Source organism: Lepidochelys kempii, chromosome 22, assembly GCF_965140285.1.
Source record: "Lepidochelys kempii isolate rLepKem1 chromosome 22, rLepKem1.hap1, whole genome shotgun sequence".
Lineage (NCBI taxonomy): Eukaryota > Metazoa > Chordata > Testudines > Cheloniidae > Lepidochelys > Lepidochelys kempii.
The window spans coordinates 21,437,297-21,455,872 of record NC_136401.1 but is presented as its reverse complement, the minus strand read 5'-3'; the positions used below and the strand labels follow the sequence as shown (position 1 = coordinate 21,455,872).

The 18,576-nt window shown below is 62.5% G+C and overlaps 1 protein-coding gene across 5 annotated transcripts in view; it reads right to left on the bottom strand.

Annotated features, from left to right (window-relative positions):
* Positions 1 to 18,576, bottom strand: part of SIDT2 (SID1 transmembrane family member 2) — a 23,458-nt gene extending 4,882 nt beyond the window's left edge. For 2 of the 5 annotated variants that reach the window (XM_073320527.1, XM_073320528.1), the window contains exons 1-23: positions 17,899 to 18,576; positions 15,815 to 15,936; positions 14,964 to 15,128; positions 14,533 to 14,578; positions 14,333 to 14,434; positions 14,122 to 14,205; positions 13,558 to 13,657; positions 13,038 to 13,103; positions 12,327 to 12,420; positions 11,462 to 11,520; positions 10,766 to 10,777; positions 10,231 to 10,302; positions 9,837 to 9,911; positions 9,285 to 9,347; positions 6,372 to 6,490; positions 4,996 to 5,069; positions 4,569 to 4,635; positions 3,783 to 3,856; positions 3,397 to 3,520; positions 2,928 to 3,045; positions 2,180 to 2,316; positions 1,680 to 1,788; positions 948 to 1,024 (exon numbers count right to left, since the gene is read on the bottom strand). In XM_073320527.1, the coding sequence (XP_073176628.1) occupies positions 948 to 1,024; positions 1,680 to 1,788; positions 2,180 to 2,316; positions 2,928 to 3,045; positions 3,397 to 3,520; positions 3,783 to 3,856; positions 4,569 to 4,635; positions 4,996 to 5,069; positions 6,372 to 6,490; positions 9,285 to 9,347; positions 9,837 to 9,911; positions 10,231 to 10,302; positions 10,766 to 10,777; positions 11,462 to 11,520; positions 12,327 to 12,420; positions 13,038 to 13,103; positions 13,558 to 13,657; positions 14,122 to 14,205; positions 14,333 to 14,434; positions 14,533 to 14,578; positions 14,964 to 15,128; positions 15,815 to 15,936; positions 17,899 to 18,081 (2,142 nt within the window). In that variant the 5' untranslated portion in view covers positions 18,082 to 18,576. The remainder of the gene's footprint in view (positions 1 to 947; positions 1,025 to 1,679; positions 1,789 to 2,179; positions 2,317 to 2,927; positions 3,046 to 3,396; positions 3,521 to 3,782; positions 3,857 to 4,568; positions 4,636 to 4,995; positions 5,070 to 6,371; positions 6,491 to 9,284; positions 9,348 to 9,836; positions 9,912 to 10,230; positions 10,303 to 10,765; positions 10,778 to 11,461; positions 11,521 to 12,326; positions 12,421 to 13,037; positions 13,104 to 13,557; positions 13,658 to 14,121; positions 14,206 to 14,332; positions 14,435 to 14,532; positions 14,579 to 14,963; positions 15,129 to 15,814; positions 15,937 to 17,898) is intronic. The other 3 variants (XM_073320530.1, XR_012155889.1, XM_073320529.1) reach the window with 3 other exon arrangements.

Below are 18,576 nucleotides of genomic sequence, written 5' to 3'. Positions count from 1 at the left end.
TGGGCTAGCGGTTCCGGGGGGTGGCAAGTCGACGGGACCCCGTTTTCATGGCTCAGAGCCGTTAGAGCTGCCATCTCCCAGACCCACTCTCTGCCCCAGGGCACGGTTCATCTGTGTCTGAGACATGGTGGCTCAGCCGTTCTCTGGCTGGGAGGAGGCTGGTCGCAGGGAGCAGGTGGAGAAGCCCTGATCACAGCGCGAGCTCTGTGTCCTGCCACGGAGCTCAGATCACCTCAGCTGGGCCCAGCGTCACATTCCACCACGGCCAAGGAAACAGCTTCCCTGGATCCCACTTGGAGGGCAGTGGGTCTGGGCTAACTCTGAGGATGGGGGGCTGAGAGGGGCCATGCTGGGTCAGGAGGGGGAGGGAGGCTTCAAGAAAAGGACCCTGGGGGAGTCGTCCGCAGTGGGGATTGAATCTAGGACCTCGGCTTCCAAAAGCATGGTGCCCTCCAGCTCAGATAGCCCAGGCTCAAGCAGGCCCCTGAGCCCCCTGCAAGGGGACAGCGCTTCATGGGGTGGGCAACATGGTCACTGGCTTGTCACCTTTGGGGCAGACTCTTGGTTTAGCTCCGTTTGTCTCCATCGCAGAGCCAGGCCCAGAGCTGAGTAAACTGGGAATGCACTTCAGAGGGGGCTGGGCAGGGGCCCAGGGCTGTCATGCCCAGGGGCTGCAGGGTTGCACTGGCAGATTTGGGCTTGTGGTCCATCAAAACATCCTGCCCCCCTGCTGGCGTGGTAAGGTGGCCAGATGCGTCCTGAGCACAGCCCCAGGGCCCGCAGCATGAGGCCTTGCTGAAAAATCCACCGTCTAGCACAGAGAGCTCTGGGCTGGCCCCAGGGCACCGGGCCAGGCTCGTGCTGTTGCAGCTAGTCCTCATCGCGCAGCGTTAGCCACTCACAGGCTTTTCCCGAGAGTCAGGGGCTGAAGTGAGCCACTCACTCACCACGTACATGGGCCCACTGCACTGGCGGATGCAATCTGTGTACAGCACGTACACAATTCTGCGCAGTATCCCGGAGTCTGCAGAGAGAGACAGAGCTAGAGCCTGGGGAGGGGGCAGCAGGCCCTTCCCCGGCCCCTCCTAGCCCAGCAGGGCATAGATTGCAGCCAGCTCCATCCGGAAGGGAAGAGCCTGAACCCTGTGCTCCCAGAGCAGCAGTCCTGCAGGAGGGAGGCCAATGTGAGCAGAGGCTGACCGCACAGAGCAGGGAGGTGCGGAGCTGCAGCTGGGGGCTCCCCCAGCCCATCACGCAGCCCGGGAGGGTGGGCCCTGCAGCGAGTCCCACCGCCAAGCTGGCTTGGCTTTCAGACCAAGTCCCCTCTAGTCACCAGCGCTGCGGGCTCATCAGAGCAGGGCCGGCAACGCTCGGCCCCACAGACCTCCGAGGAAGTGCAGACATCTCCTGTGAGAGTTGAGCCGGCAGCTCTGACAATGCCCAAGGTGGGCAGGAGCCAGACTTGCTCTGCCGGTGCGCAGAGAGCCCTGGACGTGGGGTATACTAAGCAGGGAGGAGGGCTGGGCAGTCACCTGGGTGCAGGCATTCTAGCACCATGGGACCACGCAGGCCACAATGCAGAGACAAGGACTTGCTGGGCTGGGCTGGCCTGGCCTGCCTGCGGTGCCCATTGGGAGTCTGGCTCTGCCCCCCATCCCTGTCCCGGGGCGGGGCCTCACCGAGTTTCCAGCGGCCCATGTAGTAGAGCTGCGTGCTCAGCAGCAGTGTGGCGATGATGTGGATGATGGAGAAGAAAATCCAGAACATCATGTTGCCTTTGCCAAAGACCTGTGGGGAGAAGACGGGGTGAGCGGGTGGGAGGCAGGGCTGGAGCTGGTCCCCAGGGGCCCGCGACGCAGGCGTCAGAGCTGCGGTTACAGAAGGAGCCATCAGCACCCGGTTGCTGAGAGAGCCACAGAGCCAGGATTCATGCCTGAGTCCGGCCTGGGGCAAGGCAGCCTGAATTTTACTGGGGCAACTGCTGCCCTCTCCAGGTGCGGGGTTTGCTGGCCAACAACGACTCACAGGCTCTCAGAGAGCTTAGTCCTTAGTCCCTCTGCAGATGGCCAGTAACACGCCCACCTGGACTGAGCCCGTCTGCACAGGGGGCACCGGCAAGCTGGCGAGCTCTGAGCCAGTGGCTCCTCCCTCTGGACGCAGCTCCGGGGCTGGCACTTACCACGCCGACGACGGAGAAGAAGATGACGATGGCCAGGCAGGCGTAGGCACTGTACGCGCTGGCATTGATGTCCGGGTGCCGTTTCTGATACAGCTTCAGCATGCAGAGCCCCGCGATCATGTACATGAAGGAAGTGTCTGCAAAGAGGGACAACAGCCTGGCTGAGTGAGGGGCCGGTGAGGAGCAGGCTGGCAGCGAGGGCAGTCCCTCAGCATTGCACAGCCGCAGGAGCCTGGGTCCCGGCTGCCGTGGGAGGGAGAGGAGGGCAGGGACAGCTCAGAAAGGAATGGAGGGAGGAACCTGCACATCTGGGACATGGCCCAGAGCACACAGCTGGAGTGCCGAGCCGTGGGGCCAGAGCGGTGCTGCACACCCCTCTGCTGGGAGCACAGCGGCTCCCTGAGCTCACTGGGGGATGTTGGGGGCTGTCTGATGCTGCAGCACAAACCCCCCCAGAGCTCCACCTGTGCCCGTTCTCTGCCAGCACCACAGCCTCATGGCAGCTGGGTAGGGACAGGAGAGAGGGAGTCTGAGGCTGGGAAGGGGGTGAGCTCAGGGGGCTGGAGCAGCCAGCGAACGGGCTGCACTGGGCGGAGAGGAGAGCCCAGGATGCTTGGCCCAATAACTTCCCCTGGCAGTCACCCACACTCCAGCTCCGTGCTGGAGCCGGGCAGAGGGTGGCAGCTGTCAAGGGTGGGTGTCATTGCAGGGCCAGGGAGCCCCGAGCAGGCCCGGCCTCAGCACTCACCGAACTGGAAGTTGGTGTAGTTGGGACAGACGTGGTAGCAGGCGCTGAGCAGCCCCTCCATCATGAGCGCCGTGCCCATGGCGTAGAACAGGCCGAAGTGCTTGGGGATGCCACACTCCTGGGGGGGGGGGGGGAGAGGGAGGATGGACACGCCTGTCTCAGACAGACAGATTTGGCCAAAAGGCACCTGGCCTGAGCGAGACCCACTCCCAGCTCAGGCAGGGGGCACCAGGTGGCAGCCTCCCCTGGACACCCCCCAGAGGAACTCCCCATGCAGCACCCAGGCCCTGCCCACCCCCACCCAAGGGCGCAGTCCTGCCCATCCCAGCTAGCATCACAGGGGATGGCGATCGCCCAGGCTTCAGGCACGGGCAGGTCCCCCACCCCGCCTCTCAGGGACGCCCTGCCCCACGGGGGCGGCGGAGCCTGGGCTCCAAGGAGCAGGGCAGGCACGAGGGGTGGCGCTCACCAGGGCCTGCATGTCGTTGCGCACCAGCGCCCGGTTGCAGCTGATCTCTCTGTGCAGGGTGATGAGCAGGAAGAGCAGGCCCAGCAGCACGTAGCCCAGGTTGCTGAGGATGTTGTTGAAAGCGCTGGCGGGAAGCAGGTCAGTCCGGGTCACCGCCACTGGACCCACGCAGCTCGGCCCTCCCAGGGCACTGCCCCCGCCCCAGGCAGCAGCATCCTCTGTCCCCTCCCCGCCCTGCAGCCCTGCTCACATCCCACGGGAAGGGGGCAGCACAGTTCACATGGGCTCCCCTCCTGGGTGCTACTGGGGGGCCCAGCTCTCCCCCCCCCGTCAGCCCATGCGGAAAGGCCAGGGAGCGTCACTAGGAGCCCCACGCCAGCTCCTACCTGAGGTTCCCCAGCGGGTGGGCACACAGGAAGTTATAGTAGCAAATGTCCTGATTCCCTGTCACGTTCACCACCTGCAGCAGGGAAGCAAAGCGAGACCCTGAAGAGGAAGGGCAGGGGACACCAGCTGGAAGGGGCCTGGCATGGCTCACAGCCAGGACTCGGGGGCCTGAGGGAGGTGTCCCCAATAGAAACGTGCACTCACTGAGGAGGGGGGGGCAGGGCAGAGGATTTAGGGGACCCAGCCACACTGGGCGAGTGCAGGACCCCGATGCCAGCACAGTCTCATGGCCCAGGTTGGGCAGACAGCGAGGGGTGACTCAGGGTTCATGTCTTCTTCTAGCTTCCACCCCTGGGACTGGTTACAGTCAGGGCAGGGATGTGCCCATTTACAGAGGGCATTTGGCAAAGCCTTCCCCTTTGAGAGGCTGCTAAGCGCAGAGGGAGACAACGTGGCACTTCACTGCAGAGGGCTGGGCAGGGCTGATCTCAGTATGCATCTCGCCCTGCTAAGCATGGGTGACTGTGCCCCGCTTGAGAGGGGAGTGAAGGGGTCGTTCTGCTGGGGGAGCACCTGCGAGAAGACTCGGCTGGTTTCTTTGCCCCAGGAGGGAACTGCCCCCCAGCCCATCTCCAATGTTAGCCACGTGACTGCTTTGAAGCCCAGAGACCGACCCTGGGAACTCCCCGAATGCAGCAGAACGTGGAGCAGGACAGCCAGCAGACCCCAGGGAGTGAGCTGGGATACTGGGGCCGGAGGGGGATGCAGGCAGGGACCGTTCTTACCGTCTGGTAGGTGATGACCAGCTGTATGACAGGGAGGGCGTAGAACACAGCGATGGTGGCAATATTCCTGCAAGAGAGCACGGTGTTGAGCCAGGCGGGCGCTGGCCGGGGACTCCAGCTCTGCCTCCTCCCCGGGGCTCTCCCCACAACTCCCAGTGGCTCACATGTTCACCCATCTCCCTGCTGGGAGGCCAGGCTCTTCCACGGACTCTGCAGCACCCACTGGGTCGGATGGCGCGTGTGAGGCCAACGCCTTGGGGGGGCAGGACGCTGATCTGTCCACTGCTCTGCAGCAGGGCAGGGCTCCAGACACCTCCTTAGCTCAAGGGCAACCAGAAGAGTCCCGCAGCACATTCCCCCGCCCTCCAGGCCCTCGTCCCCCGCAGCCCCTGGCCTCCCCTCCCTCCCCAGGCCTGCCCCCACTCACCAGAAGTAGATCTGGTATTTCTTCCGCAGGACACGCTTGTCCTTCCGGGCCAGGTCTGCCACGTACAGGTATTGCTGGAAGCAGAGGCAGGATCCTGTCACAGGCCAGGCGGGGCATGCAGCATACAGGGGCGAGGGCCCTAGCGCTTGGGGTGAGAGCGCACCCCGGGAACCAGCCCAGGCTGCTCTGCCTGCAGGTGCAGAGCTACCCCGGCCCAGAGCACTAGCTAGCCGGCAGCCGGGAGACAGTAGCATTCCCGGGGCGCATACGGGCTCAGTCACAGCACCGGAAGGAGGCTGGCGCTGAGTGATGGGCACGTACCAGACCAGCCAGCACAGGGTTAATGAGCCCATTGCCACATGGTCCTGGGGCAGTGCCTGGGTACACAGGCCTCCCCGCTGCTCCATCACTCTCCGCCCCACATTACCCTGCTCCAGCATCTCCCCACGGGGCATGGCTGAAGCCTGACACACGGCAGCCATAGTGGCTGTGCAGTGTGTTTCCATTGCCGAAGCGATGCCCGGGCTGGGCAGATGACACAGGGGGCTGCATATCACGCCCCCCCCCCCATCAGAGCAATGCCCAGGACAGGCAGGTGACACAGGGGGCTGCATATCACGCCCCCCCCCCATCAGAGCAATGCCCGGGCTGGGCAAGTGACACAGGGGGCTGCATATCACGCCCCCCCCCATCAGAGCGATGTCCGGGCTGGGCAGGTGACACAGGGGGCTGCATATCACGCCCCCCCCCCCCATCAGAGCGATGCCCGGGCTGGGCAGGTGACAGGGGCCTGCATATCAAGCTCCCCCCCCGACCATCAGAGCGATGCCCGGGCTGGGCAAGTGACACAGGGGGCTGCATATCACGCCCCCCCCATCAGAGCAATGCCCGGGCTGGGCAAGTGTGACGATGTGACTCAGCAGGGAGGGGGGGAGTGTTGACCTGGGAATGTGCCCTGGGGGTGGGAGACCTGAGAGCCAGTCACCTGAGCCAGGAGGGGGAGGGGGAGGTAACACCTCTGCCCAGGAATGTGAACAGAGGCTGCAGCAGGGAACCGGCTGGGTGGGTTTAGTTTCAGTTTGGGGCTGGGTGGAGGAACACAGGGAACCCCAGGGCTGGGGTCTAAGCTCCCTGCTCCCCCAGAAGGACGTGATTGAGGGGTCCTGGTTGTATCCACAAGCTCTGTTGTGGACTGTGTTCCTGTTGTCCAATAAACCTTCTGTTTTACTGGCTGGCTGAGAGTCTCAGTGGATCCCAGGAAGAGGGGTGCAGGGCCTGGACTCCCCCACACTCGTGACAGCAAGTGACACAGGGGCCTGCATATCACGCCCCCCCCCCCATCAGAGCGATGCCCGGGCTGGGAAGGTGACACGGACCTTGGTCCGGATGACATTCTTGTCGGAATCTATGTCCGCCAGCGTGTCGTAGTCGTCCTCCTCCACGGAGCTGAGGGAGTCCAGGCGGGGCCGGCTGGCCACGTTCTCCAGGGTGCGCTCTGCAAGGGCACAGGGGAGCATCAGCATCAGTCCGGGCTGAGGCCCACACACCCTGGGCAAGGCCTAGCCCACTCCTTCCCCACACCCCTGGCGAAGAGATCAAACCAATCATTCGTATCACAGAGTCAATCGGAGCCATTCAATCACACCCTGAGATCATCCCCCTGTTCACTGTCCGTAGCTCAGTGCAAAGGGATCGACAGGGCAGAGTGGGGGCAGCACAGACCCCACAACAGAGACCCCCGCCCCCACCGCTGCAGGAGGCTCCATGGCATCCAGCAGACATTCCCAGCTCTTCAGCACCCAGGTTCAACCCGCCAGGCCCTGGGACAGAGATCCCCATGGACTGAGCTACCTACGGCCTGCCGGGGTAATTACACCCCCGGGGTCGTTCCATTCTGATTAGGCTGATCTGGATGTTGATGATACAAAGACTTGTGCAATTTGTGATGCCCCCGGTGCTCTTTCTGAGGGGACAGACTGTGTCTTTCGGGGCTCACGAGAGAGACACAGCCCCAAATGCACCATTAGAAAGGGACTGGGAGGAGTAAGGCAGCTCCCTCCAGAACAGAGTCAGGGCAGGCAGCTCCACAAGGCTCACACACCGAGTCACCCTGTCACACAGGGCTCGCACTCCAGGGAGGGGCTCACTGGGGCATCAGTGCCCAGAGGACCTGGAGCAGGACTCGTGCTGGGGGGTGGGCGTCACCCGCAGCAAGCAGGAGGTGGCTCTGACTAGACTGAGTTAGCCAGGGGCAGTGAACTCGTCCAACTCAGCCTGCTGAGAACTCAGCCGCCCATCTCCTCCAGGGCTGCTAACTAGCCTTCTCTCCCAGCCATGGCAAGGCCACCGAGCTGGTTTTGGGGTGGCATGCAGGGCCGACACCCGCTGCTGAGCAACCTTAGTCACAGGGCGTGGGTCAGGCCTGGCTAGGAAGCTCTGCCGAATCCTGCTGTAACATTAAGTAACTCATGGAGACATCACGCGCTGGCAGAGCATGGCCCCTTTGGCACAGAGCCCTGCTGGCACTTGTCGGATGCTGCCCAGTGCCACGTAGGGCCAGGGTGTCGGGGGCAGAGACTAGAGTAAGACAAGCCTGCCCCTTGCCTAATGCACCTCTCAGCACACAGTCGTCACCCTGGCCAATGCTGCGTGTGGGTCTGGGGAGGGCAGGCAGTCGTGCACAGCTCGCCGGCACAGACACTGTGCTCCTGGGGCTGTTCGGTTGTTGCTCTGTTTTGGTCTGGCCTGTGAGTCACCTGACAGCCACATAAGGCTGCTGCATGTCTGCCACTCCCTGGCTCGCTCTGCTAGCAGCTGAGTGCCCTGCTGCTGGCCAAAGGCTGCCAGCCTCGGGGGCCTGATGAGAGAGGCCAAGGGCAGATGGGGCCATTGTGCCCCTCCCGTCTGCCCCCTGGCGTGACACAGGCCAGGGAAGCTCACCCCCTGTGGAGCCGACAGAGGGCAGGGACACCAAGCCCTGCATGAGGTCAGGGAGCTGTGGCCGCTCTGGGAAGGCAGCTCCTTCTTTCGGTGTGTAGCCTGGGGCTCCAGGCCTGGCCATCACGGCCTTGGCAGGCGGGGGCAAGGTGCTGCCCACACAGCATGAACTGGGCCGTTCTGCAGGCGATCCTGCCTCTGCCCCACTGCAACAAGGCCCACGGCCGCTCCCTCTAAATCCACAAAGAACCCCAGCGCCCCCAGTCCCTCAGAAAGTGCAGCCCCCAGCCATGGCAAGTCTGGGCAGGGGTCATCCAGGTCTTCACGTTACCATCTCAGACCCAGGCAGATGGGTTTCTTTGCGGGGTTGGGGGAGGTCAGCCAGTGAACAGTCCAGAGATCATCCCTCCCTTTCCAGGACCCTGAACGGGGCCCACAGAGCCAGGGCTAGGGCGGCGTTCTCGGGTCACACGGGTATAGAGATCGGCAACCACTCCCCGCACTCTGAGTCAGCTGAAACGGGACTGATTTGCCTCCGTCTGGTCCGGGCACCTCACCTCCTCCCCTCCTGTACCACAACTGGCGGAGATCTTCTACCGTTTGCTGAGCTTGTGCATCCCACCCCGCCCCCACGAGGGACCAGGAGAGGAGGATGACAGAGCTTCCCCATGACCTTTCCACCCCCCGCCTCTGAAAATACAGCAGGACAAGCCAGGGCTCCCAACTGATGTCCTGTGCTGGTCCTGGGTTTGCCCCTCCCATGCCCTGCTCTGCAAACCTCACAGTCCAGCTGGGAGCCCGGGCCTGTTGGGAAAGGGTAGGGGGAGACACTGCACTAGGGAGAACCAGCCAGCATGTCTCTTACACACAGCATCGCCAGTGCCCCTCAGTCCTGACCTGCAGCCCCCCTGTCACCCCAGCCCTGGGCCCCCCGCTACCCCACACACAGCATCGCCAGTGCCCCTCAGTCCTGACCTGCAGCCCCCCTGTTACCCCAGCCCTGGGCCCCCCGCTACCCCACACACAGCATCGCCAGTGCCCCTCAGTCCTGACCCCTGCCACTCCATTCTCGCTCTCCTGCTCAGAGGCTGACAAGCAGGCAGAGTTGTGGGGCCCAGGCAGATGGCTGCTCCCAGCGTGACCACGCATTGGAAGATGGGAGCGTTATGGGACCGCTCGGGGCTGGAGGGACTGTTCAGTGGCTGTCCCTGGATCAAGGGACGAGAGAAGGGAGTGAAGCTGCGAGTCGAATGCAGGGTCTGTCCCCAGGTAATGTGAAGCCGAGGGCACCCCAATACATTGGATTGATTCAAGTTCTCCTAGTGCCTTTTCTGCTTAACATCCACATCTACCCATAGTAATGCACAGGTGCCTCATCTGACTGGAGGGGACACGTCGCTTGAAGTGGTCCAGCCCTTGAAAGGAAAGCGAGAATTACTGGGAGGGCTGATGGGGACAGAGCCTCCTTCTGAGCGCCGAGCGGGGTCCCAAGGAGCCAGCCAGGCAGTTTCAGTCCTTGTCTGCTGCCCAGGCCAGACAGCAACAACCCGGTTAAAGGCCTGCCCAGTACATTGGTCTTTCAAAGTGGAGCAGAGTTGGCGAGGGTGGGGGGGAGGTCTGAATGAGGACGAGAGCCTGGGGCAGCCACAGCTCCTGGGGCAAAGTCCTCTCCCCAGAGAGCCTTTCACACTCAGGCCCCCAGGTACGGGGGCAGATGCACACCCCCAGGCTTGATGAGTCCAGACAGCAGGCCTCAGACAGGGTCTCGGTGCATGGAGCATTTGCAGCAGGGATGGCTCCCAGGCTCTGGGATTGCTCTGATGCGGACTCTGCAGTGCAAAACCCAGCTCCGGATTGCAGGGTCCATCTCGCTGGCCAGTCGTTGCTAGTTTCTTGCGGCTTACCTGTGTACCCAGAGGAGATGTCCGTGGAGCCCATGCTCTCGGTGATGCCCTCAGTGCTTAGGGTGGAACTGTTCTCTGGAAGGAGAGTTAGAACAAGGAGGCGAGTTGAAGTGGTCAGACACCCAGCCAGGAACGGGTTCCTGGAGAGCAGAGGGCAAGGTGCCAGGAGCTCACACAGCAGCTCTGTGTGTGCGTGGTTGTGGGGCGGGGAGACCCTGGCTTGTCACCGTCTGGGGGAGAGGAGAGGAACGAGACTCTGGTCACAGGGTCAGGAATTGGGTCCAACCATTGCCAAGGGACTGGCGACCTGGCCCCCCAGAGCCCACTCCCATCTCCGACTGGTCCCAGAGCCCCATGTGAGCAGGAGAGTGCAGTGCTCCTCGCTGGTGCTTACCCAAAGAGCCATAGCTGTAGCCGTGGTAGGGAGGGTGACCCAGGAGGGAGTCCGGGGTGATGCGCGGATGCCCTGCAAGACACCACAGCACCCTGCGTCAGGCAGGCAGCAGTCTTCACACATCACCCCCGGCAGCCCAGGGGGCTGAGGAGAGCAGGGGGCACGTGTGCTCGGGGGCCAGGGCAGGGTCTCAGTGGGGCGAGGGTGGCAGGCTCAGGCTGTGCCCGGACAGCTGCAGGGCAGCGGAGCACTTGGGGCCGCAAACGGTTTCTGGTCAGGAGAGACCAAGGACGGGGGTAGCTGGGGGAGGAAGGGGACGCGTCAGGATTGTGGGGCATCAATGGAGCTGGGTGAGAGGCGTTTGCACAGCACCCTGCGTCCCTCTTTTTAGTGGCTGGCGCTTCCTACGGAGCAAGATCCCAGTGCAGCACCCTGCCCCGCCCACTTCCAGCTGGAGGGTGGCTCAGGACCAGGGCGTCAGGGGCACCAAAGGGATCTGTTCACGGACTGTGAAATAACGGAGGCTGACGCTTACCCAGTAAAGACGCTGGGAATGGAAGATCCCCAGGAGCGATGTGCAGGCAGAGAGAGAGAGAGAGACAGAGGGACAGACAGTCACTGACAGCAGCAGTCACTCAACCAGAGTCGCTCCGATCACAGATGACGCGGAGCTTAGATTTGGCACTCTGAGGACCCATTCGCCTGTCTCCCCACAACGCAGGGAGATCTGTGCACAGAGAAAGGGCACGGGGGCTGAACCAGGCCGTTGAGCAAAGCCCGAGCCCAGGTCTGGAGCCAGCTCTCCCGGCCCCTCCTTTCCCCGCAGGGGAGTCCAGGCTGTGTGGAAGGGCAGCGACCAGGGAACCAGGGGTTCAGTTGGTGAGCGGCAGAGCTGGCCAGGGGCAATGGAGAGCGGGTTTCCATTCAAGGGAAATGTTCTATTTCCACCATCCATTGTTTGCCAAACACCAAACCCCAGAACGTTTGTTCTGTGAAGAGAACCCAGCAGCAGTGTGTCCATGAAAACGTTATTTCACAGGGAGACAAATAAAGAACAAATCCCCAGCCAGCTCTGGTACATACTCCGCCCCCCAAGGGAACTGTGCCCACACAGTCAGCTCCCCTCCTCCAGCACATTATCTTCGCTGCCCCCCGGGCTCTACATGAGGGGGCCAGCTCCCAGAGTCTCGCCCCATGTCAGTGCCCCCTACGGGCCCTGGGGGTTCCATACCAGTGTCCGTGGTGGGCGTGTCCATGGCAGCCAGGAGCCCTTTTCTCTTCTTCTGTTGTCTGCAAAAACGCAACGGAAAACCTGAAACAGAAGGGCCGGGAGGCGCTCCCTCCTGCCGCAGACCCAGGTCCCGTCGGGCAGCCGAGGGCTGCAGAGCTCAGGCACCTCCCAATCTGTGTTAACCCTAGTCAGGGTTTGCCCAGGGAAATCCAGCCCCGGCGTGGTCCCTGGCTGGAGCGCACCACCATCTGCCACCGTGTCTCCTGGGAGCTGCTCACACAGAGTGCAGGAGCCAAATGAAGGGCTCACCCAGCCCTGCCCGAGAACCGCAGCAGACACAGCTATGTCAGAGGCACATGCAGGCTGGGGGGCGAGGAAGGCTGCGTGCGTCTCCAGTAATGGTGACCTTCCCCGTGGCCCTTTGGAGACACGGCCGCGCCATGTTCCAATGTTCCCAGTGTCGGGTGAGGGTGGGGTGGGCGTCTCTGGGACGGACACTGGAGTTGGTGGGGATGCCCAGCCCTTGCTGTACAGGGAAACAGGCCTCCTACCCTGGGGTGGAGGGGAGGGGGATGTCTCATCCCTGGCTGCTTTTTCTGCCGTCAAGGCCCTGGCTCTCAATTCCCAGCCTGATGGACAATAGCTACCCTGCACCGGCAGCTATAAGTCACCGAGCCAGGCCCCGAGGCTGCACAGGCTGGGAAGGGGAGGTGAAACCTGCTCTAGTTTTGCGGAGCCAACCCTGGCTGTGGTGGGTGAGTGAGAGGGAAGCCGGGGAGGAGGTGGGTGAGCTGAGCCAAGCCGGCAGTCCGGTCCCGGAGCACCGTGGGGTGGGCAGAGCGGGAAGCGAGGCCCAGGAACTCACCTCCAAGTCTCCCAGCAGGCGATGAGCACCGTCAGCAGGTAGAAGGAGAGGAAGATCCCCAGGCAGAAGAGCATGGCGCTGACGTAGACCTCCGCTGTGGGGAGAGGGAGCGGGAAGGGGGATTATGGGACAGCAGCTGCCCACGGTGCCCCACCCAGACAGCAGCTCGCTGGACAGCACAGCCTTGCGGGCATGGGGAATCAGCTGGGCACACAGCCTCCCCGGGCCCCACAACTCCCCCACCATGCCTACCATGACACAGCCCACACCATGTGCCCCTCCACGTGGGGGCACAGACCCTGGCTGTACCGGGGGAGGTGGCCTCTGCTCATTTTAGCTGCTGTGTTGGAGCCAGGCTGCTCCAGGATCATGCCCAGCATGTAACACACAGACAGCGAGGGAGACCCAGGAGTAGGTGTGTCTGTCCGTGCCTGGGCCCAGCAAAGGCCCACTTCAAACACAGAGCCCAGGTGCTGTCCCAGGCACCTGTGCTCGGGGCCTGCACCACCAGCAGGGTGGAGCCGTTTGTCAGAGCCATTCCCATGTGCCCAAGCCATGCCGGGCGCTGTCCTGGGGGCGCTGGGGCAGCCCTGCAGGGACGGTGCCCCATGAACACGGGCATTGTGACCGGCGTTCAGCAGGAAACGCCCCCAGCTGCAGACCTAGCTTCCGCAGAGTAACCTGCCAGCCCTGCCCGTGGAAGCAGCTCACAGGTAATAGCAGGTGACACCATCACATCCAGCGCCTTCTGCCGACTGCCTTGATCTACCGGTTCATCTGGAAGGAACAGAAGGCTGGCGATTAGCCCAGCCTAGGTCTGCTGCCTCCTGTCTCCAGGAAAACTTCTCAAAGCAGATGGAGCAGGCCCTGTAAAAAGCCCACACCCTGGGTCTAGTCCCAGTGTCGCCCGGCCCAGAGGGGGGTATGCCCAGCAGGGGCTGTTGGACCCTTTCCACCCACAGCGCCTTGTTACTGAGAAGTGGCAGCGACAGAGGCAGGGAAAGGGGTCACCACACCCAGGTCAGGCTGGGAACCAGCTTCCACCTGGGCATTACGGTCCCCAGGGCCGCTTGCACGGTCTAGATCCCATCGCCAGTGCCTTGGGGCGGAGGGGACTGATAAAGCCCATGCCTAGATGTCAGAGGGGAGAAGGCTGTAGGGGCGGGTGGAGGAGAGGGACAGGTGAGTGGCTAAGCCCTGTGCCTTCCCAGACCCCTCCACGCCCCCATACCTTTGGTGAGGGGGTAGTAAGGCAGGGACCCTCCACAGGCCTCATCTTCCGTTTTCACCACCACCACGACGTAGAAGCTGTTGCTGGGGAAATCCTTCTTCTGGCATGGCCGCCGGGAACGAGAGAGGAGAGTCAGTGGGAGTGGTGAGTGGGCAGCTCTCCCTACCCGGCCCCGGTGGAGCGGAGAGGCCTGGATGCCCAGGATCCCCCAATGAGAGTCTGGTGAGACGGGCACGTCGCGAGCGACCCAGAGAGACGCCAGAGCTGGTTGCGGAGGAAGCTGCTGGTCTGCGCGGCTGACGCACATGGTGCTATTAGCGTGGAGGCAGCACTGGAGACACGGGGAGGAGCCCAGAGGCCACAGCTTGCCTGCAGGGAGCTGTCCGGCTAGCGCCGTCTGGCACGCGAGGAACGAGGCTGCCAGGCCGAGTGCCCCCTGGCTCAGCACGCGCCGGCAGGAGCATCTCCAGCCGGCGCGAACTGTCGCGAGGGCCACAGCAGAGAGCACAGCGAGGCCCAGCACCTGCAGCTCTTTGGTGGGGCTGAGCTTGCAGGGCTCCCTACCTGCACCGTGATGGCTGCCTTCTTGGTCATGGTCTGGTACATCCCGATGAAAGCCACGTTGTTGTCCAGGTCGTAGACGGGGCACTACAGGGAGGAGAGGGGGAAGCAAAGACTCAGCCACATGGAGTCTGGACCTGCCCAGAGGTCACCCTGGGGGACGCTGGGCGAGGGGAGCACAGGAAAGAGGAACCCAGCCCCAGGCCCCACGTACCAGGATGTCCTGGATGGAGACGACGGAGCAGGGGAAGGCCATGCGCGAGGTCACCTTCACAATCACCGAGTCCACACCCTCCGGGAACACATACTTAAAATACTACCGGGGGGGAGGAGGGGAGGGAAGAGGGCACGTTATCACCATGGTGACACTGCCCCCCCCCCCATAGCAGCCCCCCAAGCAGAGAGAGGCATTACCTGCGGCTGGGCTGCTGTGGCATTAAAGCTGAACTGCTCGCTCGTCCTGTGCAGAGAGAGCGTTAGAACAGCACCGTGGTTCATAAAGTGTGAGCAAACGGGCCCCCCATTGCCCCAGCCCACTGGGGCAAAGAAAACCCCACCCGGCTGGAGCCAGCCACTGGCTGGAGCCGCAAATCCCCAGCTCGTAGAGCCATGAGCAGCCGCTCGATGAGTCTCCAACCCTCCCTGAATGCTTGACAGGGAGCCCGGCAAGGCGATGCCTGCCCCAGCCCGGGACCTGGCTGGCCTGCATGGATCTCCGGGAACGCGAGCTCCCCAGCCATCCCGCACAGCAGGCTCATGGGCGGGAGCTGGGGGGCGGGGGGAAGGAGGCACAAGGTGTAGGGCAGCGTGTGTATCTGGGGGGGGTTCCTATCTCCATCCCTCACCTCAGCACGAAGTTCTCTACGCGGGTGACCCGCAGCTGGTAGGAGGCGTTCCTCACAGACAGCGTGGACACATCCACATAGAAGAACTGTGTCTCCGACTCGCTCTTGGTCTGGGGCTGGCACAGCGTGCGGCTCACATTCTGGTACAGGTACTTCCTCTGGAACCTGGCAAAGGCAGAGACCCCCGGGCCGGATGAGAGGGGGGCCTGGCAGCAAAGGCTGCGCTGCACCCCCCCTCTGGCCTGGCAGCGGCAGCATGCGGCGCTGAACCGGTCCCCACCAGCATGGAGAGCACCCACAGCCTTTCCGGGGCCGCCCAGCGCCTACGGCATGGGGCGCTGCTCAGGTGTGTCAGGCTTGGCTCCAGGACCCTCCGCCTGGGGCCCTCCTGGGGGTCGTTCCCTCGGCTGGCTGGGTCGCTGTCCCCACCTGAGCTAGGCAGGCTCTCCTAGCGGCACGGAGGGTGCCATGGGGGGTCAGCTATGCAGTATCTCCCTTCCCAAAGAGCCCCCCGGGGCCCAGGCCGAGCTAAGGGTGCTGCTCTGGGTTCCAGGGCGAGGGGCAGCTCTCCCCTCTCGTCGGCGCTCGGTAGCTGGACCAGGTACTATGGAGAAGGCTCAGAGGCTGAACTTGCAGCTTTCCCAGAGCCGCTCTGCACCCAGCCAGTTGAGGGAGCAGGACGTTCTGGGGCAGATGAGTCCACACATTCGGGTTTTAAGGCCATTTTCATGCCACGGTCAGAGAGCTGGCCTAGTTCCCATGCCTTTGGAGGCAGGGGGACCCCAGAACTAGGCGGGGCATGGGTCTTTAGCCCCACCTCGGAGGTCGTCTCTGACAAGGATGGAACTTACAGGCCCCTGAGGATCAGCGGCACCTGAAACGACACCACCGCCTCCTTCTGCCTCACCACGAAGAGAAGCGGCATCTCCTTCTGCTCAGACAGCACGTTCACCGTCACCCGGACGCCCTCTGTCTGGGGAGGAGAGGAGAAGGGACATGCTGGCCTTGGCCAAAGAGACCAAAGCCCTCCCCTAGGTCCCTGGGCTCACCTGGAGGACTGTGGATTGAGCCCCAGACTGTTAAATTTCTTTCAGCTCCACCTCAGTGGAAGTGGTGGCCACTGGTGCAAAGGGCACAACAGCTCTGAGCACAGAGCCCTCTCGCAAGGACAGCGCGGGCTCACACTCGGCCCTTTGTTCCCTGTGACTCTCGAGACGTGGGAGCTGCGTGACCAGCCTGGGGCAGAGAACTATCCCGCCTTAGCCCTGCTCACACATCGAACAGTTTACAGGCAGACACTGCATGCAATGGGGAATGGAACTCGTGACCGCCGGACCCTGCTGACTGAAGGGGAAGTTCAGCTTGGCCCACGCCCGCGAAGAGCTCCTGCACGTACTCTCCCCAGCAGAGAGAAATGGTCAAGACGCTGCAAGTCAGCCAGTCCAACTGCACGTGCTGGGATGGGATTGGGGAGTAGGGCTTGAATGCTGGTGTCCAGAGACCTCACAGGCCAGGCGGGGGTTTGGGAAGGGTGTGCTTGGCAGATGTTGACTGTGGGGAGAGGCTGTTACAGACGCAGGAGCACAGAGCTAGGACTCAGCTCTGGGGGCAGTTAGGACAGAGGCTTGGGCAGTGAGGGAGGGAAGCTTCAAAGTGCAGGGCGGGGATGAGCAGCTCAGAGAACAGGACATGCCAAAGCAGAGATGTGGGGGGTGGGGGAGGAGGATTGGCGGGGGAGCAGCTCACTCCATGCACCCTGGGAAGGGATTACTCTCCCACAGGATGTCTCTCCTGCAGATCCAGCCTGGTACTAGAGACAGCCCTGAACTGAACCCCCAGATCCAGCCATGCCAAACTCTGAGACATCTGGGTGCAAACCTTCCCAGTCAGGGCAAAATGCCCACTCTTCAGCTGGGGAAGCCGAGTATGTATTTCCTGGGCTATGTGGCCCTGGAATGGGAAAACAGCCTTTGCATCCCTTCCCTTTGCATCAGAAACAGGGACTTATCAGCTGCGAACCGGCAGTGCCCTTCCAACTCCCACAGCCACAGGCGTGCCAGGCCAGAGCAGCCTTCCCAGTCACAGCCTGACTCAACGCTCAGGGATGGAGTTAAAAGTGAATCTTCAGTCTGGAACCTGGCTTAACAACAGACCCAAAAGCGGCAGTCGCCTCCCACCCTTCTAAACAAACAGCTCAGCCGAGTTTGTGGAAAGAAAAAGTAAAGAGAGTCAGCCGAAGCAACTTCCTTTTAAAGCTGATTTGTGGCTTGCACAGTAGAACACAGAGATGCCCACAAGACACACACACACCCTACTAGGGCAAAATGAATACACATGCCAGACACATCACAGCCACAAGATAGATGCAAGGCCAACAGCAAGCACTGGTCAAAGCCACTGTGATCTCAGCTGGAAGCGATGGGGACACTACCGAGTTGTTTAAACTCATCATGTCAGCTAGGGAGGGAAGAAGGAAGTGAAACTGGGCCAGGAAGTAAGCAGCCTTGCTTCGCTGTCCCAAGCCCCGTGGGAACAGAGAACTAACAGCACAACCGGGGGAGAAGTTTGGGATTTTCCACCTGCTGTCGAGGGCTCAGGGGGCCAGATTCTCCACTGCCCTGCTCCCTGTGCACGCCGCAGGCAGGGCTAAACAGAACCTGATCCATACAGAGCATCCTGCATGTGCTTGGCGCTGGGGCAGGGCAGTGGAGAGTCAGGCCGAAGGACTGTTCAGAGGCACTTCATAGCACCCTCCAGCAGAGCACGAGGCCGGCCCCCCGTTGTGTGCTAGGCAAGGATTATCCCCTCAGCACCCCATCAGTTGTTCTGGGCGTGGCCCAAAGGTGGGTGGAGCAGTTCACATGCCGATGGCTCTGGCAGAGGGACTGTGTCCCCTGGGCTGGCGCTGGGCCTGACTCGGGGGACACTCACTCACCCTGTTCCTCATCACGGTGTGGTTGAAGGTGTAGATGTTCAGTAGCTCGCTGTTCACAAAGTCCGTGTAGCTTTTGTCAAACTCGGCCTCCTTCTGGGAGATGTTCTTGGCAGCCAGGGCCTCGAGGAAAGCACCAGCTCCCGGCGGAGCCAGCAGCAGCAGGACGAGGGCCAGGGCCAACATGACTTGATCCCACAGGCAGGCAGTGCGTCTCCTGGGGCTGGGCTAAGACAGCGGCAGGAGCTTCCAGCATCACCGGGGTCAGCACACTTTAGACCCTACGTTGGGCAATCCCAGGTAACATTGCCCCCCTCCTCTTCCACGCCACACCTGGCCAAAGGGTGCGGGTGGGAGCAGCTGTGAATCAACAGCTCTGCCACGGAGGCTGCAGGCTGGTCACATCCAGGAGAAGAGTCTACAGGGCCTCCCAGAGCAAGGGTACCTCCGGGCCGCTCTGCCCCATAGCACCGCCAGCCCCACTGCAGTGGTGGGAGCTGCCCTACACACTCCCAGCTCCCTGAATGGGAGCCAGTGAGCAGCAAGATAGCAGCGTCCTTCCTGCCCTCTCCCCCAGCCCACTGCAGACAGGCCTCCGCCTTGCCACTGCACCTCACAGGTGAGGGGCTGCAGGCAGCTGGAGACTTTGTGAGCCTCCTGGATGCAACAAGCCCAGGCTGT